The sequence below is a fragment of the Zingiber officinale genome, chromosome 2A (assembly GCF_018446385.1).
Source record: "Zingiber officinale cultivar Zhangliang chromosome 2A, Zo_v1.1, whole genome shotgun sequence".
Taxonomy (NCBI): Eukaryota; Viridiplantae; Streptophyta; class Magnoliopsida; order Zingiberales; family Zingiberaceae; genus Zingiber; species Zingiber officinale.
The window spans coordinates 119,958,527-119,978,270 of NC_055988.1; the positions used below are offsets into that span (position 1 = coordinate 119,958,527).

The window sequence follows — 19,744 nt, forward strand, 5'->3', positions numbered from 1 at the left end:
CATGATAATAATATTTTATGTGTTAACTATTAGATCATTTTGAGGAGACATGTTTTATGAAGTTTATAATTCATCATCAAATAACTCCATGACAGAAGAAATTATGCTTTGAGAACATACCATATGCATTAAGAATTAATCGATTATTCCGTAATAAAGTCAACCGATACCGTGAAACCGCAAGACAACCTCTCATGGGGGCAAAAAGGGTTGTTATTCATTAAAAATCAACATCAAAATGTAGCTTTTTTTTATAATTAATACTTGATAAAGTATGAGCCAGCCGTTGACGTGTTTTCCCAGACAAGCAACGGAATTTCGCGTTCTTATCGTCAAATTAGATAATGAAATAAATAAAAATAACGTTAAAAAATAATCCACGAGAAAGACAGGTAGTCCCTTTCTGCAAAAGGACAATTTTTATTTAAAAATCAATTATTCCTCCTAATAATCGAATTGTTCTCCAATCAAGGTGGTGATCCAATCAAGTTATCAAGAGACAAAAATACATATAAAAAAATATTTTCACAATAATTTTTAAAATCTTTATCACACTAAAAGTTAAGAATATTTATCCATATTAAAAATTCAAACTCTATCCATATTTTTTTTGTTCTAATTAAATGTTAAGTGCTATTTTATATTGGACCTTCATGTAAGTAGTTCTTGAAAGTTTAAAATTATTGAATTATTTTAGATAGTTTAAAAGTATTGTTGTATATGCGAGATATTTGCTTCTACGTTATTATTTTATTTTTTTTAAAAAAATAATAATTTTTAAAGCCTTTTAAAGATAAGTTTGAATCATAAAAATGTTTAAAGAAAAGTTTAAAATTAGGAAGATTTAATATATTTCACGCATTCAAGTTTCAAATTTTTAAAAACAGGTAGTACCTTTCTATTATATCCTTTTTCTTCTTTCCAATTCAAACTTTTTTAATGTATTAATAAATCGAGAGAATTCTTATCACTTTAAATTAAAATTAATATACTTTTATAAATCTTTTTAATGTATCTATATTTTTAGATTTGATAGTATAAATTAAGAGTGATAATTTTTAAACTTATAAAATCTTGATAAAATTTATCATAAACTTATTATAAGATATAGGACAATAATATTCACTCACTAACACTATCAAGGAGTTCTTATGATTGGTGTAAATTTATTTGATATTATCAATTTTGTTAGTAATTAGTTGATGGATCTAGAAAATTTTAAATCATTTCAAATTAAAATTAATATTCAAATTTTATATCTAAAGTGAAAATAATGAATTTTTGAATGAATTGGGAAATTTTTAAACATGAAAAGGTTAAAAAATGAACGTTCAAAGCAGAGAGAAGTATAGTTTAAAAGTAGTATGTGTAATGCGTAATATTGAATCTGCGGTTTTTAGTAAAATGCTGATTTTTCTTAAACAATTTCCTAACCGAATCGGTTCAAAGTTAGGCCGACCGGTCCATTTGCAATTTGCAATGGGGCATCGATGATCCTCCGAAGTCAGAACACCATATCCGGACGCAAGCAACTCCATTCTTGTTATGGCGGCAAGACGACGGCGCAAGCAACGGGTTTTTATCACTTTCCTTGCGGCAGCGACCATTCAAAGGTGTCGCTGTTCCTCGTTTTCTTCCTTCTGAATTCTGGTTGCAAGAAACCAAACAGGTGATGAATTGCTAATTCTTTGCTTTTTAATTTTGTTTTTCGCTTAGAGAAAGTTCGCCTTTTTATTGTTAATCTTGTCTTTACTCTTCGATAGGGATCGATTTGGAGATGGAAGAGGCAAGAACAACTTACACGCTGGATGATGCGCTCTTGTCCGTTGGGTTCGGAAAATTCCAAGCCCTCATCCTGGTCTACGCTGGGATGGGTTGGGTCGCCGAGGCAATGGAAATAATGCTGCTTTCTTTCGTCGGTTCGTCGGTTCAAGAGGAGTGGAACATCACTCCGAATAAAGAGAGCCTCTTGACCAGTGTCGTCTTCGGTGGGATGCTGGTCGGAGCGTATTCAGGGGGCGTGGTCTCGGATAATTACGGCAGGAGGTGTGCCGTTCTTCTGTTTGATTTTATGCCTTTTCCAGTACAATAGTAACCAGTTCATCGCAAGGTTTTAACTACATAAAACAACCTCTTTAGGATCTTTTTCTCTATTGGATGAGTAAATAATTTTCATGCGTGAAAATAAAACTTTGATAAGTTCGAGATGTTTAATTGAAAAGAGTCAATCTTCAATTAGACCCAGGGATATATTAAAACAAAAAAGGAGGTTTGATAAGAGCAAAATGATAAATTTTAAATAGTTTGAAAAATGTTTCATTCAGCAGCGACCTGTGTTAATAGATTTTTAGTTATGGATATTGTTGTGTTAGTAATTGTTGGATTTGGTGGTGGTGCAATCTGAGTGCGAGTAGAATGACGGTATAACACCACTTTGGCAAAGTCGAGGCTAGAGTTGGATTCCATCTCTTTAAGACGAATTTACCCAGCACATGGTGCTCACAGAATACATCAATCGTCTCCCAAGACTGAACGACTTTATCTTGCTATAGCAGCACTAGAAATCACAAGACCTCTGAACCGAAGAAACTTCTCGAACTCTTCAAATGCAAGTATGGAATACAATACTTGTTTGCTTTGCTTTGAATTAGAATGAATCAAATGAGAATGTGAGAGATCTTATTTATACCAAATGAAGGAGTAGAAGAACCCGTTGGTTCAATTAGATCTCATCCATCCAACTTGAATTGCATGATCTAGATCGCATCCCTTCCCAAAAGACACAATGCCTCTTAATTTGGATGTCTTCCTTTTGAAATCAATGGTTGAGATTGAGTCATCCGAAAGGGCACTTATGCCTTCTAATATGGATGAATCAGATTTATCAATCTTGATCCAACGATGTAGATTTAATTTCTCATTCACATCAATTTTCTAACAATCCCCCATATGAATGAAAATTAATTTATGACATGTATGTTACATCAAAGGAGAGTTCAATTGAAAGATTATTGCATCAGAAGAGGTAGCTTGTGGCTTCGTAGTAGAGTATCATCGGATTTACTAGGTTGCTTAGTGAACACGATGTCTTAAACTACTCAGCCCGAGACAATGGTACCTACTAAGTGACATTTCTCACTTCTTTATAGTTCTCATTGTTTTGTCCTTTTTGACCATGAGCAATATTTTGGATTCATAAGTATTTCATTAAAGCAACACTTTTTCATACTTATATAGGTGACTTTCTATAAAGAGTATCCTACCAGACTCTACTTTTTCAAATATAGAAGTTATTAAAAGTTTATAACTTAACCTTACTACATATCGTAGGTAGCACTTTTCCATCTTAGAAATGAGAGGGGAACTAGTCCAAGTGCTCACACGAACTTTCATCGTTGTCCCATTAAACCAATATCTTGGGATTTCCAATCAACAAGGTTGGGTTACCACTATGAATGTTCTTATTTGTAGATTTTTAATCTCATTCCTCTAGATGTGAAATATATTTTATTTCTATTTAAATCTTTTGTAAACGGATCTACTAAGTTATCTTTTGATTTAACATAATCGATAGAAATAATTCTATTAGAGATCAACTGCCTAATAGTATTGTGTTGTCAACGAATATGTCATGACTTACTATTGTACATATTATTTTGAGCCCTTGCAATTGCCGATTGATTATCACAATGTATCATCACGGCATACACTGACTTTGCCCAACATGGGATATCCTCTAAGAAGTTACTAAGCCATTCAGCTTATCTAAGGCTATAAACTCAAATTTCATACTTGATCGAACTATGCAAGTTTGTTTCGTGGACTTCCATGACACCGCTCCACCACCAATGGTATATATGTATCCACTAGTTGATTTAGAGTCTTTTCGTCAGATATCCAATTTGCAATACAATATCCTTCTAGTACCATTGGATATCTTATATAATGTAATCCATATTCTAAAGTGTATCTTAAATATTTAAGAAACCTTATTAATGTCTTCCAATGGTCATCATTTGAATTACTTGTAAATCTACTTAATTTGTTGACTGTATAGGCAATATCCGGATGTGTACAGTTAGCGATATACATTAAATTGTCAATTATCCTAGAATATTCCAATTGGGATACAAGTTCACCATGGTTCTTAGCCAAGTGTAAGCTTAAGTCCATCGATGTTTTAATAAGGGAAAGATCATATGCATTAAATTTCCCTAGTGCTGTCTCAGTATAATGAGACTGTGAAAGGATAATTCCATCTAATGTCTTATCGATCTTAATCCTGAGTATAACGTTGCTATACTCATATCTTTCATATCAAAGTTCTTGGTCAACATCTTCTTAGTAGTTATGATTATTATCATGATTACTACCCATGATGAACATATCATCTACGTATAGATAGATGATGATAAACGAGTCAAGTGTGCCTTTGATATATATGCATTTGTTGCACTCATTTATTTTAAATCCATTTGACATCATAGTTTTGTCAAATTTCTTTTGCCACTGTTTTGGTGCTTGTTTTAGTCAATATAGTGACTTCACGAGTCTTCACACCTTATTTTTTTTTATTTTGGAGCCGCAAACCCTTCAAGTTGCTCCATATATATTTCTTCCTCTAATTCATCATTTAGAAATATTGTTTTCGCATCCATTTGACAATGAGTACTCGAATGGGTATAATCTTTGTTATTGGTGAATATGTATCAAAGAAGTCAAGACCTTCCTTTTGTTTGAATCTCTTTGCCACTAGTCTTGCCTTGTACTTATCAATAGTTCCATCAGTCTTATATTTCTTCTTTAGGATCCATTTATATCCTAAAGGCTTGATTCCAGGTGGAATATCCATCAATTGCCAAGTATGATTTTGTATGATGAATTTATTTCACTATTGATGACTTTTTTTCAAAAGGGAGCATCGGGACTTGATAAGACTTCGCTTATTGTCCTTGGTTCATTTTTTAACATATAAGTCATGAAATCCTGACCAAATGATTTATTATTTTGACGCTCTTACTGTGTCTTGATTCTTCATTATTTCCAAGATTTTCTTTATTCACAGTTTCATAAGTTCTTTTATTTGAACTTTCTTCTTTCCTATCTTTGCAAGGAAATATATCTTCAAAAAATACAACATCCTTGATTCAATTGTTGTTCCAACATGTACATCAAGAACTGCTATATACATCAAGAACTGCTAATTTGTGCACCAAAAATTGATATGCACTATTATTATTGACATATCCAATAAAAATGCAATCGATTGTCTTTGGTCCTATTTTGGTTTGCTTTGGCTTAGGCACTTCCACCTTAGCCAAACACCTCCACTTTCATATATTTATAAGAAGACTTATAACTAATAAGGAGTTTTTATCTTACTTTTTATGAGAGATTTTAGTTAGAATATGATTTACCGATAAAATGGCTCCCCCTAACTTCTAGGGTAAGCCCAAACTTATTAATATAGCATTCATCATTTTTTTAAGAGTTTGGTTCTTACTCTCGGCAATCCCATTTGATTTAGGAGAGTAAGGAGCTGTCGTTTGATGAATAATATCATATTCTGCACAAAATTCATCAAATGGGCCATCATATTCTCCTCCTCTATCAATTTGAATTCTTTTAATTCATTGAACAATTTGATTCTCAATTTCATTTTTATAATTTTTGAATGCTTCTAAGGCTTCATCTTTGCCTTTCAATAAATACACATAACAATATTTAGTACAATCATCAATAAAAGTAACAAAGTACTTTTTGCCTCCTTTAGTTGCACGAATTTTAAATCACATATGTCACTATGAATTAACTCTAGAGGGGTCTTTCCACTTAATGAAAAGATAACTTTACCATTTTAGCTTCAACATATATTCCATATTTATATGTTGAATCAACATTAAATGTTGGCAATAAGGTTAAATTCACAAGTCGTCATAAAATATTATAATTTATGTGTCCAAGTCTAACATGCCATAAATTAGAGCACTCAATCAAACAAGAAAAATTATAATTTTATTGTCATTAAAGTCACGGTGTACAACCATTACATTCATTTTGAATAGATCGTTTTTCATGAATCCTCTATCTATGAATTAATAATTTTTTATCAATACATATTTATTTGACTCAAGCACTAGCCTGAAACCATATTTGACAAGAGTCTATCTTCACACTAAATTCTTCCGGATGTCGAGAACATGAAACACATCAATTAGTGCCACTACTTTGCCTGATGTCATCTTCAGTACCATCTTGCCAAGACAAACAATGTTGGAAGTTACAGACTTACCAATGATTAGTTTTCTCCCATAATAAGGGTATAAGTTGAAAACTAGGCTTTCTCAGAGCAAGTGTGTTGTGTGGGACCAGTATCGATCCACCACACTACCTTGGATTGTCTACCAAGTTGACTTCAAATATAATGACAATCAGGTCTAATTCTAAGATGTCTATTGACACTGCCATATCATGTGTGCTTGAGTTGAACGTCAGCAGTCTTTGGCTTTGTGATTCGGTTTGCCACAGTTGTGGCATGTTCTTTGCAACTTCTTGGCCCTTCCTTGGCTCTACCTTTTACCGGGATACTTTCTCTTCTTATCAATGTTTAGGCATTTTTGTTACTTCTGATTGCTTGCGATTGTCTTCTTCAATCTGTAATCTTACAATCAGATCCTCAAGTCTCATCTCCTTTCGCTTGTGCTTTAGATAATTTTTGAATTCCCTCGATTATCGCAACAACTTGAAAGGACTCATTTATTGTCATGCCCTCGGTATGCAGATTATGTAGGATCAACTGCAATTCTTGGACTTGAGTCGTCACAATTTTGGAATCAATTATTTTGAAGTCTAAGAATTTGCCGATGATGATTTTCTTCAATCCGACATCTTCTGTTTTATAGTTCCTTTCGAGAGATTTTCATAACTCCTTTGTAGTTGACATTGAACTATACACGTTGTATAACATGTTGTCCAAGCCATTGAGGACATAATTTCGACATAAAAAGTCATTATGTCCTCAAGCATCATATGCCACCCTCTTTCCTTTATCAGTCTCGCCTTGAGATATAGAGGGGGCATCTTCATGTGAGAACCTCACAAGGTTCAACGTGGTTAGGTAAAATATCATCTTTTATTGTCACCTCTTGAAATCAGTACCTGTAAACTTCTTCAATTTTCGTCATGCATCGGTGGCATAGGACTTGTTGATGATTAATCCATCAAGATTGCACGGAAAAAATTCGTCTTAAAATTGTTGGATCGGGTAGTGGTGCAATCTGAGTGCGGGCAAAATGATGGTATAACACCGCTTTGGCGAAGTCGAGGCTATAGTTGGACTCTATCTCTTTAAGATGAATTTGCCCCGCACACGATACTCACGAAATACGACAATCGTCTCTTAAGATATAACGACTTTATCTTGTGATAACAATACTGCAAATTGCAAGCCCTCCGAATCGAAGAAGCTTCTCAAACTCCCCAAATGCAAATATGGAATGCAATGCTTACTTTGCTTTGAATTTGAATGAATGAAATGAGAATGTGAGAAATCTTATTTATACCAAATGAAGGAGTAGAAAAACCTCTTGCTTTAATTAGATTTCATCCATCCAACTTGAATTGGATGATCTAGATTGCATCCCTTCCTAGTGACACAATGCCTCTTCATTTGGATGCCTTCCTTTTGAAAGCAATGGTTGAAATTGAGTCATCCAAAAGGGCACTTATGCCTTCTCATATAGATGAATCAGATTTATCAATCTTGATCCAACGATCTAGATTTAATTTCTCATTTACATCAATTTTCCGACAATAATTCCATGTGACCCTTGGATGGTTGATGATGATGCCAATATTGTCTTCTCCAAGTACAGTTGAAGCCTGTGGTTTATCACTTTTTTCATTTATGGAGAAGATGGCCATTAAATTCATATCTGATTATTATCATCTGAATTCAAGAAGAGTTTCCTCTTCACGTCGTGTGTCAATGGAATAAGAGTTGTTGATGATGAATCCATCAAGATTGCACGGAAAAAATTCGTCTTAAAATTGTTAGATCTGGTGGTGGTGCAATCTGAGTACGGGCAGAATGATGGTATAACTCCGCTTTGGCAAAGTTGAGGCTAGAGTTGGACTCTATCTCTTTGAGATAAATTTTCCCCGCACATGGTACTCATGGAATACGACAATCGTCTTCCAAGATACAACGACTTTATCTTATGATAGTAGTACTGCAAATCGCAAGACCTCCAGACCGAAGAAGCTTCTCAAACTCCCCTAATGCAAGTATGGAATGCAATGCTTGCTTTGCTTTGAACTAGAATGAATGAAATGAGAATGTAAGAAATCTTATTTGTAGCAAATGAAGGAGTAGAAGAACATATTTCATCCATCCACTTGAATTGGATGATCTAGATCGCATCCCTTCCCAAGGGATACAATGCCTCTTCATTTGGATGCCTTCCTTTTGAAAGCAATGGCTGAGATTGAGCCATCCAAAAGGGCACTTATGCCTTCTCATATGGATCCATATGAATCAGATTTATCAATCTTGTTCCAACGATCTAGATTTAATTTCTCATTCACATCAATTTTTCAACAGTAATTCCATGTGACCCTTGGATGGTTGATGATGGTGCCAATGTTGTCTTCTCCAAGTACAGTTGAAGCCTGTGGTTTATCACTTTTTTTATTTATGGAGAAGATGACCATTAAATTCATATCTGATTATTATCATCTGAATTCAGGAAGGGTTTCCTCTTCACTTCACTTGTTACTGCTGTTGCTGGCTTTCTTAGTTCATTTTCCCCCAATTACATATGCTTGATAACGTCTCGGTTTATTGTGGGAATTGGTTTGGGTGGTGCGCATGTGTTTGCTTCATGGTTTCTAGAATTCATTCCAGCTCCAAATAGAGGTACTTGGATGGCTGTATATCAAATTTCCTGGACTGTTGGCACAATTTTGGAGGCTTCACTTGCATGGGTATGAATTTTTTTTCTTCTTCTTTGACTAACAGGCTTATTGGCAAGCAAATTTAAGCTTCTACCATGCAATTTCCAAATTATGACGAATATAGAGTGCAAAAAGAAGGGAAATACTTGATTTAGTGGATGTAATATAAACCCATGCATAATGCTGAATTGCCAGACATGAATTGAGTTATGATAATTTATGGCACAAAAATTTGAAACCATATATTAGGTTAAAAAGCCTGGAAATGAACAATGTGAAACAACCATTACATATACATAAAAAAATGTAGGATATCTAAAAGAATTCTCAACATGTTAATTTGAAGCTTAGAGTTCTTATCTCCTAGAGTCTCTGATGGCAATCAAAATTTTATCATGGATATTTTATTTCTTTGATTTAAACTGTTTGGTCTTTGTATTTCAATCAAGGGAGAACATCTGTGCATTTTTTATAGCAACGTATAGTATGGTACCCCCTATCAATTCATAAATAAGTTGGAAACCAAGTGAGTTATATGTGGGTTATGGTTCTGTAGAACCATTTCATACCTGATTTATTTATCTAAATACAATGCTACGTTTTTCAGCACTGATTCCTTTCGCACATATGTGCAGTTTATAATGCCAACCCTAGGCTGGAGATGGTTACTTGCAGTCAGTTCTTTACCAGCATTTGTGTTGCTTCTGTTCTATAATATTGCTCCCGAGTCTCCAAGGTACCTCTCTATGAGAAGTAAAGCTGATGCAGTGTGTATGTTAGAAAAAATGGCAAGAATGAACAAGATGATGCTCCCTCATGGCACATTTACCTCTGATCCCAAAAGTGAATTTGACATAAATCATGATTCTTCTGAAACCACACCTTTAATCACACACCAGATCTGTGAGACATCGACCATCAGCAAGGATACTAAAACGGAAGTAGGATTGATCAGTGTGTTTTATAAGCTTTTGTCTCCCAAATTGGCCAGAACTACTCTTCTTCTGTGGTTTGTTTACTTCGGGAATGCTTTTGCTTACTATGGAATTGTTCTCCTGACTTCTGAATTAACTATAAAATGTAACTGGAATGCACCACTTTTGAGTGTTTCAAAGGATAACAGCTACAGAGATATATTTGTAACTAGTTTTGCTGGTATGTATTCACAGATCTATCAGAATCATTTATTTGACAATGTTCGTTGCTAATGTTAACACTGAAAATCCTTTTTAGAGCTTCCTGGACTTCTTTTATCCGCTGCTATTGTGGACAGGATTGGCCGCAGGCCTTCTATGTTGATCTTACTCTTCACAAATTGTTTCCTGCTAATTCCTCTGTTTTGGCATCAGAATGAATTATTAACAACGAGCTTACTGTTTGGTGCCCGTGCTTGTATCATGGGAAGCTTCGGTATCCTCTGTGTATATGCTCCAGAGGTCAGTATAATTTATTCAGAATCTCACTTATGAGTTATCATTATTTCACCTCTCATCTGAAAAAAATTCTATTCGGTTTGACCTTCCTGAAACAAGATGCCACTATGACTAAATCAGATATTTGTCTCGGGCCTTTTCTTGCTCCATCTCTTGCTATTTATTGAACTATCTATCTCTTTATTGAAAAGTTCAAGGTATTATGAGAGGCACTGGTTTATATATTTACATTCTTGACACTCCCCATCAAGTGTGGGTGCTCGAAACGAACTAGACTGGCCCAGCTCCAACACACAAATTGGCTTTTGGATTAAATGTGAGCATATATATCATTAGATATTAACCTCAGTTGGATTCGAACATATAAGAAGTTAATTGGCCAATCATTTATCCCCAAAGCTTACACAGATTAACCATATTAGTGATAATGATTTATCCTAAAAGCTCAAGCCTAACGTTAGTTAGGAAATGGATCCCTCTATGCATTTGCATTCTTGACAACTTCATATTTTCCTCCAATCAATGAAATTCTCATCATTGAATTGTGTGCTGCAATTTCTTTCTTATTGCTTGTTTTTTGGGATCTTAATATCAATTACTTCAGCTAAAACCGGGCTTTCCAGTTTGGTGATCAGGCTTGTAGTAGAGCTAGATACACTGTTGCTATTGTTTGAGGACACTTTGCTAAACTTTGGAGGAAAGTCGCTCCACATAGCGCTCACCTATAATCGCTCCAAAATCTTCATCAGTGAACTTCCTTATTTCAGTTCTATTTCATGTTCCTTTTCCTTATACTAAGTTAGCAGATGGAACAACATCTTGTAGATGAAAAGTGGGCATATTTCAACTATTCTTTTGATCTTTATCGATGCAGGTATACCCGACCTCACTACGCACAACGGGTGTTGGAGTCGCAAACGCAATTAGCAGAATAGGGGCCATGATCTGCCCACTGGTAGCCGTTGGATTGGTGAAAGGCTGCTATCAGATTGCAGCAATTTCATTGTTTGAGATCGTTATATTCCTTACAGGGTTGGCAGTTATGTTCTTCCCGTTGGAGACCAAGGGCCGTCGACTAACTGACACTCTATAAGCACTAGTGTAAGTTCGATATAAAATGCCATGAACATGGCGGCACTTGGGCGATTTCTGAAGTTGCTCTCTGTTTCAGTGGGTAGGCCTCGCTATTTATCATTTTGTGTTGCATGTACAGTCCTATGTATCATAATTGCAACCGTCTCTAATTGATCCAGTGCTTTAATGTAGATGATTATGAATATGCAGTAAAGTAATTTGAGATTTGTTGTCATGAGCCAGAAAGAACTGTACTTGGTTTAATATGGAAGTTGGATTTATTTAAGTTAATTAACCACAAAATCTCTCATCTGTTAGAACATTGGAATCATGATGGATGAGGTTCTTCTTATTCCAATCAGAAGAACATTGAGATGTCAGATATTATCTACTTTGGCTCTAATGGTTGGCAGTAGCTACGATTAACTGTTATAACTTGAAGTAGCTACGATTAATTGTAGTAACTTGTAATATAAAAATTTGATTATTTTATTTTAATCAAAATTACTATACACAAAATACTATTATATGAAAATGCTTTTAACGACTTGACCAAAATTATTTAAACTCTATCAAAAGTTTTTAAATTAGTCAAAATTATTTTAAAATAATTATGAAAAATATAATTATGGTTAAATTTGGAATCATAAAGTTAGAAATCTTACTTAAATCGTAAATTCTGAATATTATTATATTAAAATATTATTTACTAACTCAGTTAAAATTATTAAAATTTTATCAAAAATTATTTGAAATCCTACAATTATAAGTAAACTTTAAATATTAAATTATAAAAATTTGAAATTTAAATTTTAAATTATGAACACTATTATATAAAAATATTCCTTATTAACTTAGTAAAAAAAAATTATTTAATCAAAATTATTTTAAATTGAATAAAAGTACTTAAAAACAATATTAAAACTGCTAAATATAGCTGTTACATAGTTTAAAAGAAACCTAAGCCGCTGCTCCGTATCTATTATAAATTACATAGTTAATCATCCGAAAATAAGAATAGTCTACATTCAAGATGGCAAAAGACGAATACGTTCGTCCCTAGCGTCCCCCGCTAGCCTGTTCCAAGATCGACACGGAGAAGATAAATTACGGACAGCTACTAATCTTTGGAATAATGATTAACATATAAAAAAACTATTTATTTCGATTTTATCAAGAATAGTTTACACGCAAGAAAAGTGAGATACTCTTTTAATTTTTTTTAAAAAAATATTCATACGACGATTCGATAAATTGCGACTACCATTTTCATTATTATTTTCCTCAAAAATTTGAATTGAGAGGTTAGTAAAATCAACAAGCTTACGTCAAGCTGTCGCCACTTCTCAAAACCCCCAAATCCTTTTACTACCCAACGGTGAAAAACCCTATCTCTTATCCATTTCGGCGACCGAGCACTTGCGGCGCAGTAATGGAGCAGCCTCCGATCCCTACCGCGTCATCTGCCGCCGACGCCGCCGGAGACAAGGGCATCCCCAAGCCAAGGAAGCGCTCGCTCTCCCCCGAGGAGATTCTCGCGCACTACGAGTCTCAGGGCTTAAATTCCCGCGAGGCCGCTCTCCAGGCCGTCGGCGATCTCCAGGCCCTCCTCTACAGCGCCCTCCCCTCCTCACGCGGCAGAAAGAGTGACCGCCTCACCGCCGACTCCCTCCGCAAGGTCGACAACGCCAACGCTCGCCTCGCCATCCTCGACGCCAAGCTCGACTCCAAGCCCGACATCGGCCAGTCCTTCGCGATAGGACTCGCCTCCGGCGCACTCCTCCGCGGCGCCGACTCCGTCCTTCCGCACGTCATCGGCAGCATCCGCAGCATCTGGAACTCCGTTGGCGCCGCTACCAAAAGCTCCTCCTCTGCGCCTTAGCTTGCAGCGTCCTACCATCTTGATCGCTTGAATGCTTAGACAATTAAGTAGGCTTGTGAAATTCCTCTCCGGAATCGTTCTGATTACAGTTCCTTTGCGTTGTTGCCAGTAGGAACAAGATTTGCAGTTACTGTCATTACATGTTCAGATTCAAGCAATCTTAATCTAGCGAGATTTTCTTCCTCTTCTTTTCAATGACCAAATCAATGCTTACTGATCTTGTCTCTGAATGCGGTGGAGATAGAGGCGCTGGGTTGGTGACAATGCAAAGGTTGACTTGCAGAAGATCTCGAACAGGAGAAAAAGGTTACAAACTGGAGCCAAAAAGGGCTCTGAGTGCCTTCTTCCTTTCTGCACACACGAAAGAAAGATCTAATAAATCGTTGGAGTGAGAACCAAGGAAGAAGTTCTTGACGCGGACTTTCTGACGCACAAGTCAGTAAGGTGGCCGATTGAAAAAATGGAGAAAATTCACAGTAAAATATGAGTGCATGATTTAAAGTTGGTTTTGAATGTATTGCGTATCTCGCCAAAAGAGCTTTTTTTATATCACCTCTTATAATTTTCGTAATAATGAGATGATAAAGAATATTGGCCGTTAGAAAATGTTGAATAATGGAAGTTGTACAGTTTGGAAGGTGTGCAGTCATCCTCTGAATCTTCCATTAATAGTGGCTTAACCATCTTTTATAATTTACGCTATTAATAAGGCGGTTGAGAAAATATGCAGTCATAATGTGTTAGTTGATAGAAGGTGTAGAGTTATCTTCGAGAAAGGTTCCACTGAATGAGTATATTGTAACAAAACAATATTCTATGACAAATAATCATTATTCTCTGACATTGCTGTCTCCGAAAAGAAACCTGACCGATTCTGCTTTCGGCCAGCTGTATGATCTCTTACAGAACGGGGAGTACTGTATTATAAGTCCGACTGTCCATGAGGTCAATTATCTTTATATTGAGAGTTGTATTATAAGACTGAGTATGTAAGCTGAAAGTAATATTGCAGAAGTGGAGGATTGGACTCCATATGCTCGATCGAACGAGTTTATTTTGACTGACATTGTAATCGACTAGCTTGTGTAGGAGATAGGGTCGTTGAGCCCTGTAAATCCGACTAGCTTTATGATTAATCAATTGTATGAAGGAGGACTGACATATAAGTAGTACACGGATGCCCATAGGCTCATCCAACTATATATTAAGAGAATATGATGTAGCAATGGGGAGTTGTATCTCATATGCTTGATCGACTTTGGGGTTGTTTGAGTTTAGTCTATATATCTTGGTATTGAACAGAGATATAGGTTCATTAAGCTTGCTGACTCTTGGGCCATTCGACTATACATTGAGAGAGCAAATACTAAGCTTAGATATGCTTAGCCCGCCTTTTAGCGGTCGGCTATATAACATAGTAATGTAGTGTGGGTCGTAATTTCTTTTTGTCGGCCGATTGTCTATAAGCGGAGCACTAGATCCTTCAAATTTGATCGGCTCTTAAGCCGGCCATCCTTATATTGAATGCCTTGGCGCTGAGTGAGAAGTTAGGACCTGATGAGAGCGACGCTTTAACAACCACCTTATATAGACTTTGACCGCCATCTCACTTTGACTTTGACTACTATGTCATCTCCTGGCCCATTTGTAATATCCTGTATCACTAGCCTCCCCTTCAAGTCTAGTCGAAGGAAGTTCATAGCCAACTGACTAGACCTCTGTCTAATTTCCATCTTATTGCCCTTCTCATAGGCTCATCCGGCTGGTTGTGCTCAAGCTTGCCCATTAATGCAGCAATCAACTTTATTTTTTATTGAAAAGATGTGTGTCAGACGTCTGATACATTAAGTAAAACACTAGTGATATGCTTTTTAGAGAGATGATTTGGATTGTCTCGTCCATCATAAATATTTATTTATGGATAAGCGTCACATGTCTCACTATCTCGTTTCAAATCTATCTCATTCTTTGAAACGACAGGCGACGCACGCCTTTTCGTATGGACCATTGATGCTCTATCCTTTTTGATCCAACCGTTACTGATGATTAAGTTATTTTGGTCGGATGGGTGAGAATGAAGAATTACTTATGCCTTTTATATATAAACCCTAAGGGTCATGAAGAACATTATCTGTACTTCGTCTCCTTCAACCCCTTCTTCCGGCGATCTTTGTTGACGAGTCCTTCCTTCTTACGACCTGTATTAGTAAGTTCTTTCTTCGACCTTCTTATGTTTTTCCTCCATTCATCCATGGCCCAAAAATCATTTGTTCTTTGGTTTACTTTCATTCTCTCGGATTTTGACACTTGCGACTTGGAAACAATTCGTCTGTCCTTAGAAGTCCCTAAAAGCATTTGTATTCGCATTCCGACTGCCCAAGATCATCCTCATTGTCCTCCTCATGGTTTCATGACTTTCTTTAAAGATCAACTTTCTACTGGTTTACTCTTTCCTATCCCCACCTTCTTATCTGAAATAAGTCATTATTTTAGCATTCCACTACAACAACTTGCACCAAGCGCCTTCCGCTCAATGTGCGGCATGACAATCTTATTTCGGCTATATGACATCCCCTTGACCCCTCCTCCCCTTCCCTTTCCATTACTTCTTTCATCCTAAGAAGTTTGAATCAGGATCTTCTTATTTCAATTATGTCCCAAGGTAGTATTTTTAAGGACTTACCTCCTCCAATCAGTGATGGAAATCCCATTTTTTTTTTATTCAGATGCCTGTGTGCCTCCCATTTTTGATTTAGAAAACTATAAACATTATTAGGCCTTTGTTTTTGCTTCGAGAAGCTAGCCGACTTGAAGCTCAAACCTCCAAAATTGTTGCATGAAGGCCTACTATATTTGTTCAGACTGAGCCTCGTCTGGACGTCCCTTCCTTGCTCTTTTAGGAAGCATTAACACCTTATCTATTATGTTATTACTAACTAAGTTCTACTTTATTTTATGTAGTGGATGCTTTTTATGTGACCTTAGCTATTAAGCCTCTTCAACTGGAAGAGGTCGAGCAGATTTGGTAAGAGCAGATGCTTCTAGCCAAACGAGAACAATAGTTAGCTGGTCCTTCAGGCGAGACTTCCAGTAGTCGGGCGGCTGATTCCTGTGTGGCGCCTACAACAGAAGCGGAGTTACCCTCTGCTCTTCTCCTGGCACCCGAAGACTCCATCCTTCGGACGCGAAGCGCCCTTAAAGAGGAGACGCAAAAGGCGCTAACTCATCTGGGAGATTCTCTGACTCTTGCTTCACGTTCACCATTTGCCCCTCCCATCGCTCAGTCCATCGAAGCTTCCTCCAGTGAGCTGAAACGACTCTACAAATTTTCGACTGTTTATGACATACCGTTTGCCAAGTTAATATCTTCTCCATTGGCTCCCCCACCGGTCTGTGGTAGAATATTATTAAAGGGCCCCTTAACCGAGGCCTGAGAACTAGCCATGTGCCGAGCGGACGAACACACACTAGCAGAGATGGTGGATGAGTATTCTTACGATTTAACCACGGTAGACTTAGCCTTCTAACCTTCCTTTCCTTACCTTCTTTTATTTAGAATATTGCTAATGATGTTTCTTCTTTAGCTTTGGGAAGTTGTGATGCACCTATCTCGATCTGCGGCATAATGGACCCGGGAGAATGAGGCCCTAAAGAAGCACTTATCAGAGGCCCTAAAGAAGCACTTATCAGAGGCCCTAAAGAAGCACTTATCAAAGGCAGATTCTGTCTATGCATCCACCCAATCCCCACAAGCAAGTCAAAAGTCAGGCTCCTCTTGATTGATTGAGCGAGTTAGAATGACAACTCTAAGAAACTTAGGCATCAGCGAAGGTTGAGGCGGAGAGAGCAAATAAACCAGAGGCTACTCTAAAAATAACTGAAGATAATTTCTGATCTGAGATAGCCATGCGAATCAAAGTGGTGGCTGATCTGGATTGAAAGATCGCTAAAGTCCAGAGACTCTCCGCCCAGTTAGAGGAATTGACTACTCTCATGCCTTGGAAATGGAGGCCAAAGAAACCGAGCATGGCTAAAACTCATCTAACATCCGAGCAACAACAAAGTATAAGCACTCAAAGGGTTGGGCTGGAGTCCTTGCGAGCGGAATTAGAGGTCACCAAGTTTGCACTAATTGCCTTTGAGTCCGAGCTGGCGGGACTTATCTCCAAGCTAATAGCCTCCCGGGCGGAGTTGACAAGCTACTAGGCAGGGGTGGACAAGTGTTTCGAGACAAGGAAGATGACCCTTCTTCAATCATAGGATTTTAATATCCCCATCGTCAATTCTGTTAACAAAGGGTTTCATATTGGAGTGGAAGGGTCGATTACACAACTTTGTAAAGGGGGCTACCTAACATCTGAACCTCCCATCCGATTTCTAGACCGCTAGAGGATTTTGAAGGAGCTTCCTCTTGGCGTCTTCCACAAACTTGCATAACGTATCTGCTATATAATTTCCCTCTTCATGAACCAAGAAAACTTTTGTAATCATACTGTTTTTATTGTTTGCTTAACCTTGTTCCACATTTAGTTGCTTCTTGCTACCAATTTTCACTGGCAGTTTTAAATATTTTGTGCATTCAAATGATATCTTAGTCTTACTTTATATACTGGGTCGCACGGAAGAGCATGCACGTTCATAAGTACTTAGGCAACAATCGTCTAAGGTCAGATCGACTTTGAGCCGATCGGATATATAATAAGGACCTCCATTCTAGGTACTTAGCCAAGTAACAAAACTATGAAGGTCCGACTGGCTTTGAGTCGATCGGACATATGGTAAGGGTTGTGCTTAGATGGGGGGAGGGATGAAGCCCCCGAGATCCAACTGAAGTTAAAGCTGATAGACTTTTAAATAACTACTGGTTGCAAAAAACGAGGGGAGAAACTTTTATTGGTGCAAGCGACGACATTTCATAATACTGGTTTGTCCATTGCGTCTGTCATAAATGTGCCTTTCCCGCCTCTGACACGTGTCACACAATTTCCCATACGTGAGAACGTTCACCTTTCTTCCAATCCGATGGTCATGTAATTAGCTGACTTTTTTCAACCCATGATCCAACGGCTACGGTTGAGAAGGGGCTTGTTGGACTTATTTAAAAACCCTAGTGATTTTGTCTGTTCATCTTCTTTCTCCTCCCACGAGGCTAACTGATTCCCTGTTTTCACAAGTTCTTGTGAATCTTTTTCTTCGACCGTGCCTTTCGAGCTTCACCATGGACGTCCCCGGTGTGTGGTACACTTTTTCTCACTTCGACCTTTATTGGGATAGATTTGAACGACCTTCAATTTACTAACGAGATCCCCGACTCCATGCACATAATCATACCTATCGACCAGGATCGTCCTCATCTTTCTCTCGCTAGTTATGTAATTATTTTTAAGGAACAAGTGTTAGCCGACCTATGATTCCCCATTTTGCCCTTTTTTATTGAAGTAAGCTAGTATTTTCAGCTTCCTCTTTCACAGTTGGTCCCCAACTCTATCCGCCTCCTGTGCGGAGTGCCCATCTGTTTGGAGTTCTTTTAACTTTCCAAGTGTTTCATTATTTCTACCCTCAATAAATAACTGACAGCTTCTTTCGTTTTTGCACCCGATTAAAGACTAACTTTTTTGACAAAATCCCCTCTCAAAACATAAAGTGGAGGTACAAATATTTCTTTATTAGACTCCTCACTCGTATTTTGGCTGACCGAGTGGCAGTCGTCCCTTCCCCCTGCACCCGAGCTAGGCGACCGAAACACTGATCGAACCTTTAGCACAATTACTACAAAACTAGCAAACTTGAAGGTCGACATTATTTGATTACTCAAAGAGGGTTTGTTGTATATCTTTGGATTAAGCCCCACACTAATGGGGTTGGAATGCTCCTTCGGTAAGAAACTTTCACTTCTCTCTTTATGTTAAGTATAATTAAAATATTCTATTTCTCTTGTAGCAGAAACTATATCTAAGGTTGTCTACTCGACAACTACTAAGTCGGATAAAGCTACCATGAATCGATTGGGGAAGACAATTTTGGCGACGAGGGAAGCTGAGCGAGCAACCTCATAGCTCGATCGTCCCCAAGTGCTGGGCACAACCCGTGAGTCTCCCGACTCGGATGTGCCGCTAAGCTTTAGGCGTAAAAGGCACCCATCAACTGCTTCAACTCTGGCCAATCGAGCGAGGGTCGAACGGAGGTCCACGACTCTGATAGCCCTCGATCGGGGAAAAACTCCTATGGAAACTGTGTCATGTATCAACAAGGCCTATACCTTCGAAGTCGACTAGGCCTATTGAGGCACCGTCAAAATCCGTGTGCCCGTCCTGGCCGGCTAAGCCATCCCCCAGCACCTCTTCTCCAAGGCCTGAGATTCCTGAATTTGATCGCCAGTTTTGCCTTACTTTTGGCCTCA

General features: G+C 37.4%; 2 protein-coding genes across 3 annotated transcripts; both read left to right on the forward strand.

Moving 5' to 3' along the window:
- The first annotated feature begins 1,486 nt into the window (after positions 1–1,486).
- LOC122042101 (organic cation/carnitine transporter 7-like) lies at positions 1,487–11,697 on the forward strand. Of its 2 annotated transcripts, none has more exons than XM_042602047.1 (6): positions 1,487–1,669; positions 1,764–2,046; positions 8,748–8,985; positions 9,591–10,110; positions 10,189–10,391; positions 11,263–11,697. In XM_042602047.1, the coding sequence occupies exons 2-6, from the start codon at positions 1,778–1,780 to the stop codon at positions 11,479–11,481; spliced, it is 1,449 nt and encodes a 482-aa protein (XP_042457981.1). In that variant the 5' UTR covers positions 1,487–1,669; positions 1,764–1,777; the 3' UTR covers positions 11,482–11,697. The 2 variants fall into 2 exon arrangements, with proteins under 2 accessions (XP_042457981.1, XP_042457982.1); XM_042602048.1 differs by lacking the exon at positions 1,487–1,669 and adding an exon at positions 8,603–8,657 and having other exon boundaries at positions 1,907–2,046.
- A 1,197-nt stretch (positions 11,698–12,894) lies between these two features.
- On the forward strand, positions 12,895–13,344 carry LOC122043942. The gene has a single exon (XM_042604499.1). The coding sequence runs from the start codon at positions 12,895–12,897 to the stop codon at positions 13,342–13,344; it is 450 nt and encodes a 149-aa protein (XP_042460433.1).
- Positions 13,345–19,744: the final 6,400 nt, after the last annotated feature.

Coding starts and splice junctions, on each gene's coding strand:
- LOC122043942 (XM_042604499.1), top strand. CDS start 12,895: ATGGAGCAGCCTCCGATCCCTACCGCGTCATCTGCCGCCGACGCCGCC.
- LOC122042101 (XM_042602047.1), top strand. CDS start 1,778: ATGGAAGAGGCAAGAACAACTTACACGCTGGATGATGCGCTCTTGTCC. Junction 8,986..9,590: donor TGGAGGCTTCACTTGCATGG/GTATGAATTTTT, acceptor ACATATGTGCAG/TTTATAATGCCAACCCTAGG. Junction 10,392..11,262: donor TCTGTGTATATGCTCCAGAG/GTCAGTATAATT, acceptor TTATCGATGCAG/GTATACCCGACCTCACTACG.